This window comes from Petaurus breviceps, unplaced genomic scaffold (assembly GCF_028583685.1).
Source record: "Petaurus breviceps papuanus isolate PSGF00001 unplaced genomic scaffold, PetGlider_PUasm1.0 419, whole genome shotgun sequence".
Taxonomy (NCBI): Eukaryota; Metazoa; Chordata; class Mammalia; order Diprotodontia; family Petauridae; genus Petaurus; species Petaurus breviceps.
The window spans coordinates 7,929,958-7,953,430 of NW_027186324.1; the positions used below are offsets into that span (position 1 = coordinate 7,929,958).

Below are 23,473 nucleotides of genomic sequence, written 5' to 3' on the forward strand. Positions count from 1 at the left end.
GGGGGGGGGGGGGGGGGGGGGGGGGGGGGGGGGGGGGGGGGGGGGGCAACGCGTCGGCCACGTGCAGACCCCTGGGGCGGGGCCCTCCCCCACGGAATCCACGGTCACTCGCCAGGGGTCCACGCGGGTCATCAGCCTCCAGGACCACGTTACTCCATTTCCAGTGACAGCCTCGGCCCCGCCAAATCTGCAGTTTAGAAGCTGGGCCTTGGGTGACTCTTCTGTTGCTTGTCTGCCCTCAAAGAGAGCGATGGAAAAACTGTTCACAAACGCGGACTAAACTTGAAAATGTAGTGCGACCATATTTCCGCTTCCCCCGGGGAGCCGGTCGTTAAACATTCCTCCGCCCCCCGCCCCCGCCGCTAACGCCCTCTGGGGACCACACACGCGCTAACGGAGCCCGGGCCTCCGCGCCCCCGCGGCGCGCGCCCACACGCAGAGGGAGGAGGAGGGGTGTCTCCCAAGATGGCGGCGGCGCGGAGGCGACGGCTGGTAGGGGAATGAGCGGGAGCGGCGCGAGCGCGCGCCCCGCCGAGCGCGCGCCCGAGCGCGGAGCCTAAGGTAACGGCCGAGCGCGCGCCCGAGCGCGGAGCCGAAGGTAACGGTTTGGGAAACGGGGCCGGCGACGCCGAGGCTGAGCTCAGGGAGGGAAGAAGGCCGCGCGAAGAGCGCGAGCCCGAGCCCACACGCGCCACCCTCCCCCTTTCTCCCAGGACCTAGCGCGAGTTTAGAGGAGGGGGGGGGAGGTGGAGCGGGGCTGGGATGACGGCGCCATCTGTCGGACTGCACGCCCAGCCCTCGGACGACGTTCTCTTGCCCCTCCCCCCGCCCCTGGCGGCCCCCCCCCGGCAGCCCCTCCCCTCCCCCGCCCCCTTGGCAGCCCCGCCCCTCCTCCCCCGAGGGAAGGCACTCTGAAGGGCTCCTTTCCGCCTTCCCAGCCCGGGTCCTGCCCTTGCTTCAGTCCCGCTCCTCAGGTTTGGGCTGACACACCAGGGGCAAGGAGCCTTTGTAAATGTGGAGGGCACACACACGCGCACGTGCCCACAAAATGGAAAAGCAAATAATGATCTTTTCCTTTCACTAGGAGTTAGTCTGACAGAGACAAAATTGTTATGATCTTTATAATATTTTTTTTTTTTTGCTTTTTGGAGGGGGGAAGGTAGGGCAAGTGGGGTTAAGTGACTTGTCCAAGGTCACACAGCTAGTTTTTTGTGTTAAGTGTCTGATGCTGGATTTGAACTCAGGTCCTCCTGACTCCAGGGCCAGTGCTCTATTCACTGCACCACCTAGCCACCCCTATAATCTTTATTTTTAACAGGGAAGAAAGTAAAGCTTTTTGTTTTATTTTTCTGTCCAAGTTTAGAAAATTTTCATTTTCTTGACAAAGTGAATTTCCTGAATAATTTAGCTGTTAGTATTTAATGAACTGAGGTGGAGGCATTGAACACATGGAAACCCTTCCCCAAAAGAGAGTAGTTGCTCATATCCGTTTATATCAATTCAATCTCCTAGACTTAAATAAATGTAAAAGTGACTACATAATTGATTAATAATGTAACTAATGGTGCCAACACAAAGACCTACATTATTATTTACAATGTTCGTTGTGTGAAGGATCTCCCGGAGGCATCTCAAACCATCACTATTGTTCTGTTTTCTTAATTTGTAAAACTTTCCCAACATTCAGCTCTCAAAATTCCAGTCAAAGCTTCTCAAACATTCTTTTATTGTTTTTTTGCAAGGGAACAGGAAAGAAGTTTTCTTTCTCCTTGTCTTCTCAAAGTTTCTTTCAAGCTATTAATGTTTCCTGTCAATGAGTTTTTCTGAATAACAGTTAAACTCATTCTCTTTATAGATGACACTTAAAATTCAGAATTTTTATAGATGACATTAAAACTCTTTGTGTTCTCAGATTTCTCATGATGGAAGAAAATGGTTTCAAGTTCTAAATTGGTGTTACAGAAATATAAATAAAATTCACATCAACTAAAACTGTTGTTAACTCTGGGTTTATGTACATATATAGTAAATGTTGTTCTAGACATATATCTAAATATATATATTATATATATATTCTATGTGTATATATTACACACATAAGATATATTCAGTTACCTTTAGCTCTTCAAGACAAGGATAGACAAAGTACAAAATTATAATCTTTAGTATCAAACAAGATTTCCTTCAGGCATCTCTTCAGACTGGTTCTCATTCTTTACTTCTTTACAGCAAAAGGAAACAAGTCTGTTTCGCAATGCCCCGAAAGGGCAATTCTGGGTCACGTTACACAGCTTGATTAATGGAAGCCATTCTTCTTTTCTTTATCCCCACTTGTCTGAACTTAAGATTTCCCTGAGAGAGAGATTTTCAACTATGGTTATTACTACAGTTTTCAAAATGAATTTCCAGTATTTCTTTTTGACTAAAAGCCCCAGTATAGAAAACGGCAGAAAAGCATTTCACCATGGCTCAGTTGCCTCTTGAGGAATTCCTATGGATCTCTTCTTCCATTGGTTAGTTCTTCTCAGCATTTCTGTTTGGAGGAAGAGCCCAGATCAGTCATCCTAAAAAGCCACCGTGTACCAAAAAGGACCTCCTTCCCCATCTCCTCTAACTTTTCTGTGTCTTTTGTGTTTGTCTTGTCTTTGTCATTAGCATGTAAACTCCTTAAGAGCAAGGGACTGATTTTCTTTTTGCTCATATTTGTATTGATTGTATCCCTAGTACTTGGTACATTTTACATAGTAACATTTAATAAGTGCTTGTTGACTGGTTGGGACCATCTGACATATTTTTAGTTCATGAGTTCTTGAAAAAGCTTTAAACTTGCTTTCAACTCACAATGAAAGACTTATTACTTATGGCAGGGGTGTACTGGAACGCACTCCTGGAGCCAATCATTAACTTTTTAATGTGAACATTTACACCTTGGAAATCAGCAAGTGTTACAAATCATGTTTTCATTTATTGTTGATTGTCCAAACTTTAAAAAGTGATGGAGAAAATGTTAATCATGTGGATTAAGCTTAAAATTGTGTCCTGCAAGTGCTTTTCCTCAGAGAGCCAGTTGTTAAATATTTACATAAATATTCACCTTAAATATCTAAGTATATCTCTGCTGAGAGTATCAGCATTGATGGATGGGAGATTAGCGAACATCAGTACCCTAAAAGAGGAATTATATTCGTAATGTGAGGCATAATCCAAAAGGCAAAGCTAGGATCAAGGAATAGAAATTACAAATAGTTAGAAAGATGAGATAAAAATGAAATATTTTGTTTTTAGAGTCAATAGGGAGCCACTTAAGTTTAGTGAACAGGGCAGTGACATAGTTAAACTCATACTTTAGGACAATAATCTTGGTAGCTCTGCAGAGGATGGATTGGAAAAGCAATGACTGCAGCAGGAAGACTAAATAGGGAGCATATTTTGACTTAGGAACTTCCTAAAAACCAGAATGAATGGTATCATAAGGTGGTTGACATGAGTTCCCTCTCATTTGAAGCATTCAAGAAAAGGATGGATGAACATTTGTCAACAGTGTTATAGAATTAATTCAGGTATCCAGTAAGGAATTGGACTAGATTCAATTCAAATCAATTAATTAAATGCTTTTGTGAGTTCTTGGAAAGAATACTACAAACTAGTTTTGGAGTCAGAAGATCTGGGTCAAGTCATCATCTTAACATTTCCCAGTTATCACCATAGCCAGGTTTTTGCGTCCCCATTTCCTTATTGCAAAAAGGAATAATAGTATTTCAGCTGCCAAACACAAAGGGCTGTTTTGAGAAAATCACTTTATATAATCCAAACACTATATATTTCTTCCCAGTTCTTCTGTCTAACCCCTTCCAGGCCTCGTTTTTTGTCATCTGTAAAATGAAGAAGGGTAGTTAACAGAACTCTCATTAATTTTTTAATCACATCCCATATGTGTATATTTACTTGTTTATAAATAACTTATGTATACTGCAGTTAGGTGGTTTAGCGGATGGAGCAATGAGCCCAGAGTCAGGAAGACCTGAGTTAAAATCCTGCCTAGACACTTACTAGCTGTGTGACCCTGGGTAAGTCACTTCACCCTCTTTCCCTCAGTATTCTCATCTGTAAAATGAGCTGGAGAAGGAAATGGCAAACCACTCCAGTGTCTTTGCCAAGAAAACCTCACATAGGCTCACAAAGAATTGGCCGTGACTGAAACTAATGAACAACAAGAAAAAAGTCACTTAACTTTTGCCTGCCTCAGGAAAATGTAAAATGGGGACAATAATAGTACCTGCCTTCCAGAGTTGTTGTGAGGACCCAATAAGATAATAATAGTTGTGAAGTGCTTGGCACAGTGCCTGGCCCATGGGAGATTCTTCATACATGCTTGTGCCCTTCCCCTTTCCTATTGTAGTAATAGTTATGTGCATTCTAAAACTTAATGAGAAAATAGAAATTTAGGAAAGTGAGATAAAAATGAAGTAATATTTTGTTTTGAAGTTGGTAGGGAGCCACTGAAGTGTATTGGCTAGGGGAGTGACATGGTTAGACGGGCACTTGAGGAAAATGATTTTGGAGTCCAAATAGGAAGGTACTTCAGTAGTCCAGGCTAAAGGTAATGAGGGTCTGAACCAGGGTGTTGTCTATATGAGTAGAGAGGATATAGGAGATGCTGTGAAGATAGAAACTATAACACTGTATTGGTTATGTGGGGTGAGGAAGACTGAGGAGTTAAGATGATACCAAGATTGTGAACCTTCGTGACTCTTTTTTTTAAGCAATCGGGGTTAAGTAACTAGCTCAAGGTTACATGGCCAGTTATTTCTGGGTGTGGTGCTGAGTGTCTGAGCCCGGATTTGATCCCCAGGTCATCCCGATGCTGGAGCCAGTGCTCTTACTCACTGAGCCACCTGGCCGCCCCTGTACCTTTGTGACTCTTAACAATGATTGTTCCCTCAACAGAAATGGAGAAGCTCAGAAGTGGGGTGGATTTTGAGGAAAGGCAATGTGATAAAAGCTGTAATGCATCTTGCTAACATACTGGCTGCTGCTTGGTCTCAGGTCTACCTCAACAGGTGGGTGGAGTTCTCAGATCCCAGGGTTGGTTTCAACAGGTGGGTAGATCTAGATTCAGGCAGAGTACAGAGCTGCCACCTCCCCCATTCTGATGGATTTGGAAGGGTAGAAGGTGGGCCTGATGCTGTTGGAGAGTTCCTACCCTGAGACAGCACCTAGGAAAAGGTGTTAGAAGTCATTGAGGACTCTGGAGGCAGCTGCTAAGGTAGAAATTATGAATTGTCCTAGATATTCCAAAAAGTTACTAAATTGTGAATATCTGACCGAAAATACTACTACCATGCCTATGCCCCAAAGAGATCACAGAAAGAGGAAAAGTTTCTATATTGCAAAAATATTAATAGAAACTCTTTTTGTAGTGGCAAAAAACCCCTGGAAAATGAAGGTGCAAAAATATTAATAGAAACTCTTTTTGTAGTGGCAAAAAATAACCCTGGAAACGAAAGGGGGTAATCATCATATGGGTGATGGCTGAACAAATTATGGCATGTGAATGGAATGGGATGTTATTGTACTGTAATTATCTCCCACTCAGCTGTTCATTATCTTCAGTAACTCATCTTCCTTCAAAATCAAAGGAACTCTGGAACTCACTCCTCTTCAGTACCCCCTGGCATTGGGAGCCCTCCTTCACTGTAAATTGGAGAGCTCCTCCTAAATCTTCCATTTAAGGAAGGGACCCAGTGCAGTATAGGTGAAATTAACTCAATTTCATAACTTGATCCAGTCACCCTCAGCAGTCGGAGCAGAAGAATTGGATGATTGGGGTTGTCCAATGTAGCATTAGTAAGTCAAGACAGAATGGTCAGGGGTGAGGGATTTTGAGATGGTGGCAAGTGAATCAGAGTCTCAGATCATGGTTTCTAAACTGGGGGGGGGGGCAGGAGAGTGGTAAGTGAAGGCAACTTGGGAAAGAAAGACTAGAAGATTATTATAAGGAGGGGTTAAAGGGCTGATAATGGGAGTGAAGAACAGATTTTATGTAAGTGAGAAGTATTGAAGAGGTGAAAGGATATGATGCTGTAGCTGGAGAAGGGAATTTCAAATTTCAAAATTTTGGAATTTCTTTTCTGATTCAAGGTGTAATGCAGACAGTGCATGGCTGAAATAGGGTAGAGGAAAGAAGTCACTGGAGTTGAAGAGATTGTGGCCTGAATGTTAGAGGGATGGCCAACATGAGTATTGAAGTCCCCAAACTGGTGACAGTAAGATGATAGAGAGAAGAAAGCCTTGAACCAAATGATTCTAAGAATAAATTGTTCATCTTTTATATTTTCCTTATGGTCTTGGCCTGACTTAGTCAAGGTTTATCCTGTGGATTTCTGGGATGATTTGTAGATAATAATAATAGTTTATATTTTTATACCACTTTACAATTCATGCATCATTTTCTTCTTCCACACTATTTTATTGAGCTATTTATCAAGAAGGGGAAAGTGATATATTTTGGGAAAAAGGGATATTTTTGAAGATAATCTTTGTTATATCTTCACTTGGCAAAGAATGTTACAGGATAGCATTTTGAGGTTTGCATTGTGCTTCACATATGTCAATTCATCTGATACTCACAATGTAGTAGTTATAAATGAAGATGAAGCATTTCCAAGAGGATAATATAAATTATTGGGGAAATATAATTTTTATGTAAAAATTGATTAGCAGAACCTTTAAACACCACATCTGCTACATTAAGTACAATCATTTGCAGCCTTATTTCACTAAGCTTGTTACTGAGGGCAAATTTTAAAATGCTAATTTTCGTATTTTAGAATTTTGCTATAAATTTGTCGATAGGTCACATCTATTTGGCTTTCATAATTTATTTACAAAATTAAGATTTTCAGTATCTCTAAACTATATATTTTAAATTTTTTATTGATGCTTTTTGTCATCAATACCATTGTTACACTTTGGAGAGGATGGGAGAAGATTAGAAGCAATATTGCTTCATAAAACAGTGAAAAGCAGTGGAGGTAAAAACAGATCTACAGAAATATTGGCTTGAGATTCAATTAAGCTTTGTCATCCCAAGGGTATCAATCAATAAAACTGGCAAGAGAACTATAAACAGAAAATGGAACAGATTTGTCAGCATTTCTGTAGAAGTCGATTTCCATCATCAGTAACAGTAAAACCACATTTGGACTCTTAAACCTTATTCCCCAACGTGCTATATGAAAAAAGAATAAATGGTCTTTAAGAAGCTGAAGTCAAGAAGGGTGGCTACATTAGATCAAGTGTACACAAAGAAAAAAATCCATGTTGGAGATAAGTCTTAAAATTTCACAGATCCCAGAGGAAGTTGAATAAGCAATCTTGATGGAGGAATGGCAATAGGTTATGCAGGAACTCTGATCAATATCAATGACCAGAATCCCTGTGATTCAGTCTGGAAAGAATTCAGTAGGCCCAAGCAAACTTGGAGTCAAGATTGTAAAAGTTTATTGTTACATTTTACAGCAGGCAGGGGTTCTTAAGGAACCTGCAAGTTTACTGTTATGTTGTACAGCAGGCAAACTTAAAGAAGTCACAGGTATAGTTTTAAGGAGTCAAGACAGTAAATCAGATGACAATTATGCTAACTAGGTGAGTAAGGGTGGGATTAGGGAGGAGTTAATGAGTGGTCAGTGCTTAAAGAAACATGCACTTTTAAACATCAGCTGCGCAGGTGTATTGCCTATAATTCACTGGGAAATAGCCCAAGGAGGGGCTACCTGGAGGTGTGGTTTTAGGCTTGAAGCCTTCACTAAGCTTCAGCTAGCGGTCAAGAGCTTACTGACAAGTGCCTAGTCTGCCACCATCAGTGTCACGTTTGACAAGATAGATGTTGGGAACCAAGGCTAATGGAGACTCAGTATATGTATAATTGACTAAGGAGTTAACCTATAGATAATGCATTGAAGGATTCATAGGTACAGCTGGCCATTATACTAAGGGGAGATAACATTTGCCTTAAGCTAAAATATTTATAGATGGTTTAGTGAAGGATCCATAGGTGTAGCTTGTTATTGTTCCAAGCAAAAATAAACAGTTCATGAGTTGTTGCTGGGCAGAGAGCTGGCAGGGGGAAAGGACAGAGTTAATGCTCTGAGCCTGGGGAGGGGGAAATGTGATTTTACAGTCTGGTTTTACAAATTGATTTACAAACTGATATTACAGACTGATATTACAAACATGGATCCCAAGCACCCCATCAATCTGACCTGATCCACTAAATTTTGTTATCTTATCTCAACTGGATCCTCACTCTTCAAGGCAATCTTTTCACTGTTCCTGAGTGACTCTCTACCATGTGTCTGTAGCAGCAAGCATCCTAGCATATCCAGGGTAGCCACCCTGGTTATGGGTTTTTATATATGTATATAGCCAACACGGGTTCTTAGATCTGCTTTTCTAAAGAAAAGCAAATCAAAATGGATTAACAGTCTTGCTTTAATCAATCAAACATATCATTTACCTAGTTCAGGGGAAAAAGGTCAGCACCCCGAACTTCAGAGTATACAGACAGAAACATTTCAAGCAGACAGGCCTCCAACTGTCCAACCATTACATCCATACCAAATCACAGTTACCAGAGAGGGAAGCATCAAAGCCAGGGGGCTCTCAATGGCTGCCCAGAGTCTCATCTGGTCAAATCACACAACACTTCTCAGAGTGAGCCCCAAAACAAAGTCTTACATCAGGGATTATATAGCCTTCTGGCTCAGAGAAAAATAACAACCCTCTTGACCCACTGCCCAATCACAAAGTATCTCCTGAAAAACAAGCCTCCCACCTCAGGCTCCAGGTGCACTTAACCTAGGGGCAGAGAAGATCTTAAAAATTTACATTCCTGTAACAATGTCCCACAGTAATATTCCCAACTTCTCTTCTCAAGTAACTTATACCACCCTTCCCCCTTCTATCTCAAGAGAACCTCACCCTCATTCTTGATGCCAGCCTTCAAGAGCTCTCTCTCCTAGTTTCATACTTCAAATTATCCCAACGTTATTCCAGACCCTGCTCCATTGTCTTCCCTTTTGCTCCAGTCTTGGAGTTCTTGATCCAATTCCCTGTGAGAATTCTCTTTTGCTCCTTTGATCAGCCCCTCTCTCTTCCTAATTTTCAACTTCTTATTTACTGTCTCCTTACTAAATAGCTAAAATAATTTGCTTAACTTTAGCTGCCTCTCAGGCTATTGCTGTTTATCTCTCCTCCCTTTCATCATCAAACTCCTAGAAAAAGCCATTCTCTTTCTCACCTCCCTTTCATGTCTCATGACTTTGCAATCTTTGTAATTTTCAGTATCATAACTAAAATGAAACTGTGTCTCTAAGGTGACCAAATAATTTCGTTATGCTGATTGACATCTCTACCTAGGTGTCTGTAAGGTATCTCAAACTCTCTAAGCCTAAGTCCAAAAATAATTATCCTTCTCCCTGAACCTATCTCTCTTCTGAACTTCGTTATTTTTGTTGAAGGAATTTTTCTGTTTACTCAGGTTCACAACCTAAAAATTGTCCTGGATTCTACACTCTTCCACACCCCCATATCCAGTTACCAAATCTTGTTAATTCTCCCTCTTCAACATCTCTTAGATTCACTCTCTTCTCTCTACTCATACCACAACAGGTGAGTTTAGGCCCTTGTAATCTCTTGCATGGAATATTACAATAACATCCCAATTGGACAAGTCAAGTCAACAATTATTTTATTAGCCACTTAAATCTGTGCCAGACTAAATACAAAGAAAAGTGGAAATAGTCATCAAACAGCTCAGAATCTCTTGGGGTAGACAACATGCAAACAACTACATTACAAACAAGATAAATATAGGCTAAATTGGAGGCAATCTGAAAGGGAAGGTACTAACATTAAGGGGAAATCCCAAGATACTTCTTGAAGAAGGTAGGATTTTAGCTGAGATTTGAAGGAAGCCTGAGAATCCAGGAGGTAGAGAAGATGAGAGAGAGAATTCTAGGCACAATATCTCTGCATCCAATCTTATATTCTAACTGAAGGTTTAATTATGTCACTCCCTTCCTTAAGAAGCTTCAGGGACTCCTCATTGATTCTAGGATAAACCATCTTTTTTGGGGGGCACTTGAAGGCCTTTATAGTCTGGTTTTAGTTTATCTTTCTATGCTGTCTTCACTCACTGGACTAACTTGCTCTTCCCCATGCATGACATTTTGTCTCTCATTTCCATCTGCCTTTGTATAGGCTGTCCCCCATGCCTACAATGCTGTCTTTCTCTCTCTTCACCTTCGTGTCTTGGGACCATTAGCTCCCTTCAAGGATGAGTCCAAGTGGCATTTCCCTCCCTGAATTATTTTGTATGAGTTTGGTACATAACATACCTTGTTTGTCAACTGTGAACATACTATATCCCTCAGTAGAGGATAAGCTTCTTGAGGTTAGGACCTGTTTAATTCTGGTTACCAGCACCTTGCATTATGCTTGGCAGTTAATAATTACTAACTGATTCATTTATTCATTCATTAACATTCACGTTTATAACAAATTGTTAAGTTTGTATTTTCTTCCACTGTTATTTTGTCTTTTATTTTTTAAAATTCCTGTCAAAGTCAGCATTTTTTGTTATTGTTGTTGGTCAGCTGTGTCCAACTCTGTCAGGTTTTCTTGGCAAAGATTCTGGAGTGGTTTGTGTAAGTAAGGTGAATTTTAGTGTAAGAAAGGTGGATTTTAGTGTGTGTAAAGTGAATTTTTGTTATTATTTCTTAGAGTTCAGTTTCCCAGGATCCATAACCATAACAATCTCTTGTTCCCAGGTGTTAGATACGAGTTCCCACAGTTATGGTTCAAAACACCACGCTTGCACAGCATTATATAATGACAAAGAATATAAACATCCGCTGCGACTGCACAGTGAGATACAGGGACGGGGTGATGTGAACTCGTGAGGCTGTTGCTGACAACGTGCCTTCTTTGTCCGTCGCCCCTATAAAACAGGTGGGCACTGGTCAGTGAGTGGGGACCTTAGGGTTGAATGTATCAATGCTGTGGATGCCTCAGCTGGCCCCCATGGAGGCTTGAGGGGATGCACCAGTTGTGCCTGTCTCGGGGGACTGACCCCATCAAGACGCAGGGAGAGTTGCTCCCCCTTCTCCCCGGCCCCTGCGAGAAGGGGGATTGGGGAACACTGCAGGAGTTTGTCCTCCTATTCTCAGCAGGCCTTCTCTGAGAAACTAGACTAGAATGGAGTAAGATCATTGAGCCCTTCTTAGTGCTTTCCTGTCTGAGCAGATCAAGAGCAGCCCTCCTGTGTGCTGTGTTTGTTTGTCTTACAGTTTGTCATTTCCTTCTCCAGCTCAGTTTTACAGATGAGGAAACAGAGGCAGACAGAGTTGAGTGACTTGCCCGGGGTCACACAGCTAGTAAACACCTGAGGCTAGTTTTGAGCTCAGGAAGGTGAGTCCTCTTGACCCCAGGCTTGATGCCCAATTTGCTGCACTGCAGAGCTAGCCCAAGTCAGTTCCCCGTACCTTGTTTTGCATACACTGATTTCATCCCTGGCTCCTTCCTTTTCCTCATCTCTTTTTCAATACTTTGCCCAATACCAAATCTAATGAATTTACTATGGAATTGCATTGTTATTTCCCTCTCTTTCTCTCTTCCTCCTGGTCTGTTTCTCCCTCTCCCCCACCCCAGATCTTATATGCTGTATTCTCCAAGGCCATTCCTACCCCCTTTCAATCTCCTGCTGCGAATGACATTAATTTGAATTGCCTCTTTCCAAGAAATGTTGATTAATTCACCATTTTCCATGTTGTCTTATTCTTTTCTTATTTCTTTATTTTCTTCCTGACCCTCACACAAAGTGGGACTTGGTGACAGAATTTTTGTGAGCTCCTTGAGAGCTGGTTCTGTCTTACTTTTCCACAGGTATCTTTTGCACATAGCACAGTGCTTTGCCCATAGTAAGTGTTTCGTAAATGTTTTCTTCATTTATTCATTTTATAGGGCTCATTAGATTTACCTTCCTATCATATTTATTTTCTCTTTCATATATACACACATACACACACACATACACACACATATACACATATACATATACACTTGTTGCCTCCTCCATTAGAATATAAACTCCTTGTGAATGAACAAACTCAGTTTTCTTGGATCATGACCTAATTTTTAAAATTTCCAATCTTGTTTTCTTTAAATTTTGTTTCATTCATTTTTCTTCTGTTTTTGCTTTAAAAAAAAAACTCAAGTATTCCTCCTCATTTTCATGGAATCTGCAGATTCTAAAATTTAGAGAATTTCTCCATTGTTTGTTCTAAATTCTCTACACTCTTTATCATATTGATTTCCTATATAAAAGCTTTGATTTCTATCTTCATTTCTATAAATGTTTAAAATATTTCTTCTTTTAATTCATTCATTGCTCCTCAGAACTACCTTAGAGGTTCTTATAGTCGTTGCATTGTCATTTTGTGAGTCCTGCAAAATATGTTGTAGTATTTTCTTCCTCAGACATTTAAAATTCTATTTCCTTTACGCCATAATATTTATTTAATGTATTTGTTCCCTTCCTAAATTGCTTGTTCATTTTCTCTACTTTGTCAAATTCTCTGATGGTCCCCGACTTTCTGTTCTTTGTTACATGATTCAGGGCCAGTCAAATTCTGTAAAAGATGATGTGACTTTTTGATTTGTTGCCAAAGCAAGACTTGGAGATGTAGCTATAGGGGAGCTTACACTCTGCTTTTCACTTGACCATCCTATCATAGGCTTTTTTTGTACTTGTAATTCATATCTTGTTTTTATGTGACATTCATTTTGAAATATACTCCTTCCTACCTTTTCCTCTACTCAGTCAGTCATCCTTATAATGGAGAATAAAAAGCAATGAGACAAATATCAATTCAGCAAAATTAATGAACATGTCATTGTAGTCAAACAGTATATACAATAGTTTATACTCACAGACCTGCACCTTTGCAAAGAAGGGAAAGATGTGCATTTTCTCCTTTTCTTTGGAAACCATTCTCTTCTAGGAGTATTAAGTCCTAGATTTCTTTGCCTATTATGCTCTTATCCACAGTCTATGTTTATGCCCTTATCCACAGTCAGCTGTTTCTTCCCATCTGCATTATGAGAACTAATTAAATTCACAGGCTTCACCTCATTCGTGAAAGTTGGTGGTGGCCTCTGGCCAGAATGCTGTTGAGTGGTAAATTCTGCAAGCTGCAGCTTGGGGTATAGAGTGGGGTCTCACCAGCAATATCCATTCTGAACTAATTACCTTGTGGTAATTTGCTTCCTTTGGCTTCTTGTGTCATTATTTTTATTACTTTGTCACATTTCTTTATGAGGTGGTGAGGGGCTGGGCTTAGAGGCACCTTTCACTCTGGATCTTGGTAGAAGTCTCTCTGCTTGCATTTGTCAAGGAATCTTGTATGACATTAATATATGCATGAAGTGCCTTGTTGGAGGAGAGCCTTTAAAACTGAATTTGGTTTTTAGAAGGCAAAACTTTTTTTTTCAAAGATAATCAACAAACATCAAAACAACATCTTCATTGTTGAAAGATTTTTCAGGCAGCTATGTGGCTACAGGATTTGGTTTGCTATAGAGTATTGTTTGTGCAAACCTGCCTCTTCCTTTTTTTTCTCCCATTTTCATCAGATATATGCTTAATGCATATTCTCATAAAGATGTGGAAGGCTTTTCAATTGTGTGAACTATTTTTCCACTTCTGTTAGTGAATAGGAGGAGAGAGCTTGAATGAAAGCTTGACAGTGTAGAAGAGCCGATGAAAGCTTTTTAAAAAAATCATTGGGAAAGTCTTTGTATATTTATAGGCAAATGGGAAAAGGCCTGTATAGGGCGAAAAATTTAATGAGAGTAATGAGGGATGATTTTGGAAGTAGTTTTCTGGGGAAAGTAGAAAAGGATACATTTATAAAGACAGTATTAACTGGAAGGGAGGAAGGATATATCTTATAAGATGAAAGGAAAAGAGAAAATGTGTGTGCAGATATTAAAGAGCTTCAAGGTATGAAGGAAGGAAATTGAAGGAACTTTTCTTTGTTGACCTTAATCTCAGTGAAGTGGAAGACTTGCATATGAAGCATAAATAATAATTGAAGGCTCAATCTGGGGAGTACTATTAAAAATGTCAACTTCTTTTATAGCTTTATTAAAACATCTCCCAAGTCACCCATGGTTTTGGAACTCCTGTGTAAGTTTTCTATTGAACTACAAGTGCTAACACTGTTTTGTGATTGCTAAACAGTAATGTTAAATTATGCAACGGCATGCCAAGCTGAATTACAGTTTGAAAAGTGCAAAATTACACTGGACTCTCTTACTTTGTGATATTAAGCAAGGATATGGATATGGAGAAAAAAGGGAAAGTATTTGGGTTAAAGGGTATATTAGTACAGGTAAAGCTTTGATTTCCTATGTCAAAACTCTGATTTCTATCCACATTTCCTACACATTAAAAAAAAAATCTTGAATAGTTATATGCTTTCCCACCCTTTTTTTTTTTGCTGAACTGTTACTAGAGTTTTTACTTTAAATAGCCAATTATCTATGGAAAATAAATGATGATTAATATACTGAGTAAAGGAGGATTGATGTACTATGAGAAAGGAAATCCAGTCACATCTGCAATCATGTCTATTGGACTGTGTTCAATTCTGGGTGCCACAATTTAGGAAAGACTTTGATAAGTCAGAGAACATACAGAGAAAGGCAGCCTGGGGGTGAAGGGCCTTGAAAGCTTGCTATGTAAGGAACATTTGAAGGAACTAGAGATTTTGAGCCCGTAGAAGAGACTTGGTATATAATCACTTGGTTATACTGTAGAGAATATACTTGTTCAGGTATGAGTCAGACTAGCTAGTCAGATCTCTTCTGACTATGAGATTCTATCATTCTGTGATAATGAACTCTAGAATTATATGGAATTTTTGTTCATTTATAATCTATGTGATCTTGAGAAAGTCAATCTCTGTGGGAATGTTATTTCATTTATAAAATGCCTTGATTGGACTAAATGTTCTCCAAGTCTCCCTTTCATCTCTAAATCCTATAATTCAACAGTTAGAGAAAGTAGGCATTTGAGAATATGTTGTTTGTAGCTCAGCGTTAGCCCTCTTCTCTCATTCAAGGCCTTCATTTTGGGGACATTAACCCATATTGGCCACGAATCGTTCCCCTTCCTTGCTGTGCTTCTGGCTTTAAGTACTTTGTCCCTATAACTTGACTGCCTTCTCAACCCTAGAACTTCCATCAGTATCTGGGGCCAGCTCACCCCACAATATTTTTCCAACATGGTGGCATCCTTCTCCATTACTGAGTTTCTTGGAAAGACTCCATTTTGAGGCTCCCATCTATGCTAGTCATGATTCATTACCCCCCCACCCCCCCCCCCCCCCCCCCTACCATCTATGTAGTCATGATTCATTACCACCCCTCCCCCCCTTGTACTTCCAACTCTCCTGACTTTGCCACTATGTCTTATCGGCTTCCTTTTATGTATTGTCTTCCCCCATTCAAATAGAATGGGGCACTTAGATGACATAGTAGATAGTGCCAGGCCTGGAGCCAGGAAGACTCATCTCAGATCTGGCCTCAGACACTTACTGGTCGTATGACCCTGGGGAAGTCACTTAGCCCTGTTTGCCTCAGTTTCCTCATCTGTAAAATGGAGCTGGAGAAGGAAATGGGAAGCCACTCCAGTGTCTTTGCTAAGAAAACCCCAAATAGGGTCAAAAAGAGTTGAACATGACTGAGACAAAGGAACAACAACAATTCAAACAGAAACTCGTTGTGACTAGCGGTTGTCTGTCTTTCTCCTTGTATTTGTATCTCTAGGGCTCATCGTAATACCTGGAGAAGAATACGCTCTTTTTTTTTTTAATAAGCGGTTGGGGTGAAGTGACTTGCTCAGGGTTACACGGCCAGTTATTTTGTGTGGGTGCTGCGTATCTGAGGCCGGAACCGATCCCGGGTCTCCCGATGCCGGGGCCGGCGCTCTTACTCACCGCACTACCTGGCCGCCCCGCAGAGTACACTCTTAACACACGCATATAGCTTTGCCTTGCTATGGTTTCAGTATTGCTTCGGAAGGTGTATTGTAGAAAAGTGCTAGATTGCAACTTAGGAAGACTTGAGTGTCAACAATACCTTTGTGGCTCACATCACTAAGCCTCAATTTCCTTATTTGTAAAGTTAAGATTATAATTTTATTTTATCTATTTTGCAGAGTTATTTTCAATATCAAATGAGATGAGTAATGCAAAGCACTTTGTAAAAACCTCAAAGCATTATACAAATGTCTGATACTGTTATTATTTAGAGTGGTAGATACAAAGATAACTAACTTAACACTTTATTACATGTACTCTTAAAAACCATAAGCCAGATTTCCCCCAACATTTAAAGTTGTCATTCTCAACCTTGGGTGAACCTAGGATTCATATACCCTCTCACCTAAAAGTATTGTCATTTCATTTTGCAGATGATGAAAATGAGGCCCAGAGATTTGAAGATCATTCAACAAGCTAATGGCAAAACTAAGGTCTTAGTTGCTGAGAAATAACATCATATTTCCTCCACAGGTTTTGCCATTAACCTGCTGTATGATCGATCCTTGGGTAAATCTCTAGGCTCTAGTTTCCTCATCTGTAAAATAATAGAGTAATTAGACCATACTAACACTAACATATCTTCTAGCTGTGAAGTCCTATGATCTTTGTATTTATTTCTAAAATTTAAATGAATTCAGGGAGGCTAGGTGGCTCAGTGAGTAAAGCGCCGGCCCCAGAGTCAGGAGGACCTGAGTTCGGTTCCAGCCTCAGACACTTAACACCCACACACAAGAACTAGCCATGTAACATTGGGCAAGTTACTTAAATCCAATTGCCCTCCAAAAAAAAAAAATAATGAATTCAAATTTTATTTAGAGCAGGTTTCAATACTAATACTTTAAAAATTTACCTTCAAGATAATTAGAGACACCCTGGGTCATCTGCTCCTTTAAAGACTGACCCCAAAGTACTAAGTTAAGGATTAAAGAAACTCAACTTTTTCTCTCCTTTTTGGTCCAGAACTGGATTTCAGTTGTGTACAAAACTCTTAGTAAGAAATTCCTTCCACCTATGCAAACAGGCATCAGTTTTTTAATTTGTAGTTTTAGAAAGTTATCTCCAAGAGTCAGAGTCAAGATAGCGGAGTAGAAACAGGACTTCCGCGGGGCTCCGGCTTCCACCTCGTCCAGTTCATGTAAAAGGTGACTCTGAAGAAATTTTGGAGCTACAGAACCCACAAAATGACACAGAGAAGCTGACCTCCTGCTGAGGAGAACCTGGCAGGCCGGCAGGAAGCATCCAGCACAGTGCTCTGGGAGCCAAGCCCAGCCCTGTGTTAGCTGGAGGTTTTAGTCTCAGGGTGGGCTTGACCAGCCACCTGGTAGCTGTGGTGGTTTCCAGAATTATCAACACATAGATGCTAAGGACAAAGTGAGAGGTAAGTGCAGTGTGGACTTTGGGATCTGGTCGATTGGGAGTGTGATAAACCTTTGCCCCCCAGGGCGAGAAGCGACTGAAGTGCAGCAGCCAAGCAGCCACAGCCACGTGACAGCTTTAGCTCCTGACCTGCAGATTGTAGAGGGACCAAGCGACCAGTCTGAGGGGTAATCACTCTTGCTTTAACCTGCTTGAATCTGCATTGCTGTCTAGGGTGGAGGACCTGGGGTGCCTGACCAGCTTGCCAGAGCGTATGGAGGCTTCAGAGAGGGCACTCAACTAATACCTTCAGCAGCTGAGAAAACTCCAGCATTTGGGATGAATCTCCCCTGTCTGGTAGTGGAGTCCTACTGTGGCAGAAAGCCCAAAAGTCAAGTAATTTAGTGGCAATGTGAACAAATGAGGGAAGCAAAGCAAGCAGAGCAACCCAACTTTACACTCCTAATTTGGGGACAAAAAGGATCAATGCATGGAACAGGAGGAAGACAGTGAAGTCAGAACTCCTTTACCAAAAGCTTCCAAGAAAAATACAAGCTGGTTACAGGTCATAGAGGACCTTCAGAAGGATTTTGAAAACCCAGTAAGAAAAATGGAGGAAAAATTGGGAAGAGAAATGAGAACCATGCAAGAAAATTATGAAATGATAGTCAACAACCTGACTGAAGAAAATAACACCTTAAAAAAATAGACTAACTCAAATGGCAAAAGAGGCTCAAAAAGCCAATAAAGAGAAGAATGCCTTAAAAAGCCAAACTTGCCAAATGGAAAAAAGAATCTCAAAAGCTCACTGAAGAGAATCATTCCTTCAGAATTAGAATGGAGCAAATGGAAGCTGGTGACTTTATGAGAAATCAAGATACTATTAAACAGATTCAAAAAATGAAAAAATAGAAGGCAATGTGAAATATCTCATTGGGAAAACCACTGACCTGGAAAATAGATCCAGGAGAGATAATTTAAAAATCATTGGACCTGAAAGCCATGATCAAAAAAAGAACCTAGAAATCATCCTTCAAGAAATTTTCAAGGAAAATTGCCCTGTTGTTTTAGAACCAGAGGGCAAAATAGAGGTTGAAAGAATTCACTGATCACCTCCTGAAAAAGATCCCAAAAAGAAAACTCTTAGGAATATTATAGCCAGGTTCTGGAGTTGCCAGATCAAGGAGAAAATATTACAAGCAGCTAGGAAGAAACAATTTGAATATTGTGGAAACACAATCAGGTTAACACAGAATCTGGCAGCTTCCATACTGCATGATCGAAGGGCTTGGAATATGATATTCCAGAGGTCAAAGGAGCTGGGATTAAAACCAAGAATCCCCCACCCAGCAAAACTGAGTATCATGTTTCAGGGGAAAATATGGTCATGCAGTGGAATAGAAGACTTACAAGCATTCTTGATGAAAAAACCAGAGTTGAATAGAAAATTTGACATTCAGATACAAGAAGCAAGAGAAGCACAAGAAGGTAAACAGGGAAAAGAAATAATAAGGAACTTATCAAAGTTGAACTATTTACATTCCTACATGGAAAAACGATAATTGTAAGTTATGAAATTTTTCTCAATATGAGAATAGTTGAAGGGAATAGAAAAGTATATGTATGTGTGTATATATATATATACACACACATACATATAAATAAATGCGTATACATATATGTCTACATAGGAGGGTATATGGGCATATGAATACATATGTGAATCTGTGTATATATGTATATAGTTATACATAGATAGAGGGCACAGGACCAATTTAATGGGAAGGGATGATACTTAAAAGGTGATATTAAGAGGTGAGAGAGAAATATAATGAGAGGGATGGAGATAGACAGAATGGGGTAAACTATCTCATATAGAAGATGCAAGGGAAAATGGTTACAATGGAGGGGAAGAACAGGAAGGTAAAAGGGAATGGATCAACCTTATTCCCATTGAATTTGCCTTAGGAAGGGAATGACATACACCCTACAGGAGAGTAGGGGGGAAGGGGTTGAGAGAAGAGATGATGGAAGGGAAGGAAGCCTGGGGGGGAAGGAAGTTCGAAGCTCCCTTTTAAAAAAGGACAGGATCAAAGTAGAGACAAAACAAGTGCAAGGTGGGGTAGGAGGGAGGGAAATATAGTCAGTCTTTTACAATATATCCCCTATGGAAATGTTTTGCATATATATGTTTTGCATACATATACAACGTATACTGAACTGCTTATCTTCTCAGTAAGGGTGGGTGACAAGGAGAAAGGGAATGAATCCAGAATTCAAAGTTTTAAAATCAAATTTTAAAAATATATATGTATACATATATTATTATTAATATTATTGTACATGTAACTGGGAAATAGTACATACAGGCACTGGGGCATAGAGATCCACTGTGCCCTACTGGTAAGTCAGAGGGGGTATGGGAAAAGATATGGGAGAGAGCAGATTGGAGGAGGGGATATCCTGTGGGACTGCTATTTTGGGGTGGTGGGTAGGGGAAAAATGGGGAGAAAATTTGTAACTCAAAATCTTGTGGAAATGAGTGATGTAAACTAGAAGTTAATAAAGTATTTGATTAAAAAAAAGAAAAGGAAAAAAAAGAAAGTTTATCTCCAAGTTCACTGAGAATTACTGTCTATTTGTCATAGAGCTACTATGTTAGAGGGAAGACCAGAATTTAGGTCCTCTTGCCTCCAAGAAGATCTTTGGACCAGATTGCCTCTTCACCTTCCTTAACTTATTTTAAAATGGTCATTTTATTAAACAGAAAGATTTACTTATTTTACTTCCCTAACTACTTAACAGGTTACATGATAGGCTGAAGTTCACTGGCAAAGGTATGCAAAAAGTCCAAGACTTCAGTGATTAAATGAATCTTTTAACAAAACCCTAAGAAAATGTGCATGTTCTAAATCCAAGTTTCTAGGAATAACAGAATCTAATTCACACTAAGATATTTTAAACTCATCAGCCCTTGCTTTCCTCTGTACTGCAAGGATCTCACAGGTTGGCATTAAACATTAGGAATTTGGTAAGGAAGAAGGTGCTAAAAGAAAAGGCAGGTGTATAAACATCACCAACATGACAACTTTGCCGACACCTCAACTTCTTTCCCATGTACAATCTTATTTGCTTCTAATGTTATCGCCGAAGAAACATGGAGTAGTGGATAGAACCACTGGGCTTGGAGTGAGAAAGATTTTGTCTTTGATACCTACTAGCTGTGTGACCCTGGGCAAGTCACTTAACCTCTGTGCCTAAAGAAATACTTTAGGGCTTAATCTGCTAAACCAGAAATAGATTGATATCTGCTGGATTCTGTTTTCCTGAAGAGAATTTCCATATTGGGATTAAATCATAGATCCTTCTCATGTTTTAGTAATAACTTAGTAAGATATCATTATTTCCATTTTAGAGATAAGGAATGTGGAACACAAAGAAATATGTTTGCCTAAAGTCAAACTATTCTTTTTGGGTCCATTTCAAGCACCACCTGTGGGTAGTACCTATTTGGAGTTAAAGTGAGAGGTCAGAGCTGGTGATATAATCTTAACACATTTTGTAACATTTCAAAAACTTCTTGTTTTATGAAGAAAATTGGTTTGTAGCTATGTTGAGTGTTGAAGGAAAAAAAGTCATTCATGTATATTAAATTTACTGTGAATTTTATGGTGTCTATTATAATATAACAGTTGATTTTAGCAGTTGTTTAAGATACAGAATTTTTTTTTTTTAGAAAAACTATCTGGACTAAAAAACAAGATTTTGTTTTCTAGATAGGTTGACAGGATTGCTCTGTTTAGGTTTTTATTTTTCCAGAGGCATTTTAAAAATCCTAAAACTGATCAAAAGTGACATTTACAGTTGGTTCTTATACAAATATTTCAGGAGAGACAATTACATTAATTTTTTTAAAGGGATGATACTTTAAAAAAATATTTCAAGAATATTTTGCCCATTCAAATTTCAAAGAGAGGATTTTAGTTCTTGATCTGTACTTAAATTCTTAAAGACCATATTAAATAATTAGTAGAATAGTTAGGATTTATAAAAGAAAAACAAGAAAGAAACTTATTTGAGTAACTGTAATATAAACAGTATTTCCTTTCATATGTCAGAGGCTCTGAACCTTCACTGTCAGTATTTGCCAACCCTGAGGGACCGGCACAGCATTTCATGGAACAATCATCAGCTAGCCCTGCCCTTCAGCACATGTAGCCAATGAGTAGTAAGCACAGGATCAGATCAAACATTAACTTTCATTTCGGGTACTTTTTTCCCTTTACAAGAAAAGGGTTGTATATTAATGGTCTGATTTTGTTTTCTTTGTTATTGTTGGTTGTCTTAATCTCTGTTTTTCACGGCCTTTCCCATTGACCTCTATTTATTAGGTGCTGAAGTTCTTAAAAACTGTTTTTGGAACTGATAAAGGCATCAGGTTAAAAATGGTAGTGTTAAATAACTTGAAGACCTTTCCATACAAGCTGCTATGGAAAATGACCCAGAATCAGCGATCTGTACCAGGGAGACATTGCAGTTTATATACCTGCACATTCAAAAGCAGGAATCGGGCCAGTGAGTATATATCACTTGTTTTTCAATCATACTCTTAAATATTTGTTGGTTTTATGTTACTATATGGATATGTAATAACAATCTAAACCAAAAACGGGTCAACATTTTCATAGGTCAAAATGGTAAAGTACAGTATTGCATATGTTCTATTATTAAATAAAAGTGGTGCAGATTTCAGATAACATTATTAGGATAATAGGCTTTCCAGTTTTTTTCCGTTAGATTTGATTTCTAACTGTAGGCTCAGATACCTATTGGTTTCTGGAATTCATTAGTAATATCTAATTCAGATGTTTGAAGAAGATTCATAAGTTATTTTTTAATTGTAGGTTGGTTTTATTTCCTCTAAAAAGGAATGTGTCATTAAAATAGACTGATCTGACTCATAACAAAATTTTCTGAGCTGGGTGTGGCTTCTAACATGTTTGGCCACATCCATGTTTGCCTCATTGAATTGAAGAAACTGGCATGCTCCTAAAAAAGGAGGGGGGAGGGAAGGAGTCACATTTCTTTAGTTAGAACTTTCTTGTTTTTCTTTTTTTTTTTACTGAAAGTGGAAAGTTCAAATCCAGGATCTGTTTGGTATGAAGACAGTTGTATGATTTTGCTTTGGATAACAAGGGATAGGCAGAAATGTTTTTCTAGTTGTTTTACAAATTAAGACAAAGTTTTCTTTTTTGTAAGATACTTAAAAACACTCATGGCAGTTGTAGTTCCTGTGTGATTTTCACATGTTTACATTTGTTTTCATATTTCCTTTTGGTTGATGGCCTACCTGAGAAGTGTTTTTAGAGGTGCTGCTACTCTATAGGATTATTTTAAATTTATGTTACTTTAACTTCTCTGATAATCCCCAGAAACCAAGAGTAATTCCCTAATGTATCTTCCATTTTGGTTAGTAACCTATTACCCTCACGTAGCTTGGAACCTTTTTGGAGTCTCAACTCTAAGCTACAGTTCCTTTCTACAGAGGTAATATCTTCTTAAATTTCTTATCTACCTACATTTTTATGTGTTATAATTAGTATTTCAATTCAACTTAATACAGTGAACATGCATTATATCTTAGAGATACAAAGAAAAAAAATCCAATTCCTACCCTCAAGGAATTTATATTTGGGATTGAGAGAAAGCTGCAGAAACTTCATTTCATCCTTGGGTCACACTATTTAACCATTGCTAAATACTACTTGAGTTCCCAGAGATCTAATTACTTAACAATACTGATTTTGCATATTGATTTTTTAAGCCTATAGATTTTGTTAAATGTTAAAGAAAATTCTCTTTCAGTATTATGCCATTCAATTACTGAGAATTAACCAAACTGCTCCAGTAGTACAGTGAGGAAAAAGAATTCAGCTATGACATCCCAG

The 23,473-nt window shown here is 39.3% G+C and overlaps 1 protein-coding gene across 2 annotated transcripts in view; it reads left to right on the forward strand.

Annotated features, from left to right (window-relative positions):
• Positions 1 to 420: 420 nt before the first annotated feature.
• Positions 421 to 23,473, forward strand: part of CA5B (carbonic anhydrase 5B) — a 69,126-nt gene continuing 46,073 nt past the window's right edge. Inside the window, exons 1-2 of one of the 2 annotated variants that reach the window (XM_069100644.1) lie at positions 421 to 561; positions 21,917 to 22,100. In XM_069100644.1, the coding sequence (XP_068956745.1) occupies positions 21,971 to 22,100 (130 nt within the window). In that variant the 5' untranslated portion in view covers positions 421 to 561; positions 21,917 to 21,970. Of the gene's footprint in view, positions 599 to 21,916; positions 22,101 to 23,473 lie in introns of both variants that reach the window. The other variant, XM_069100643.1, reaches the window with a different exon arrangement.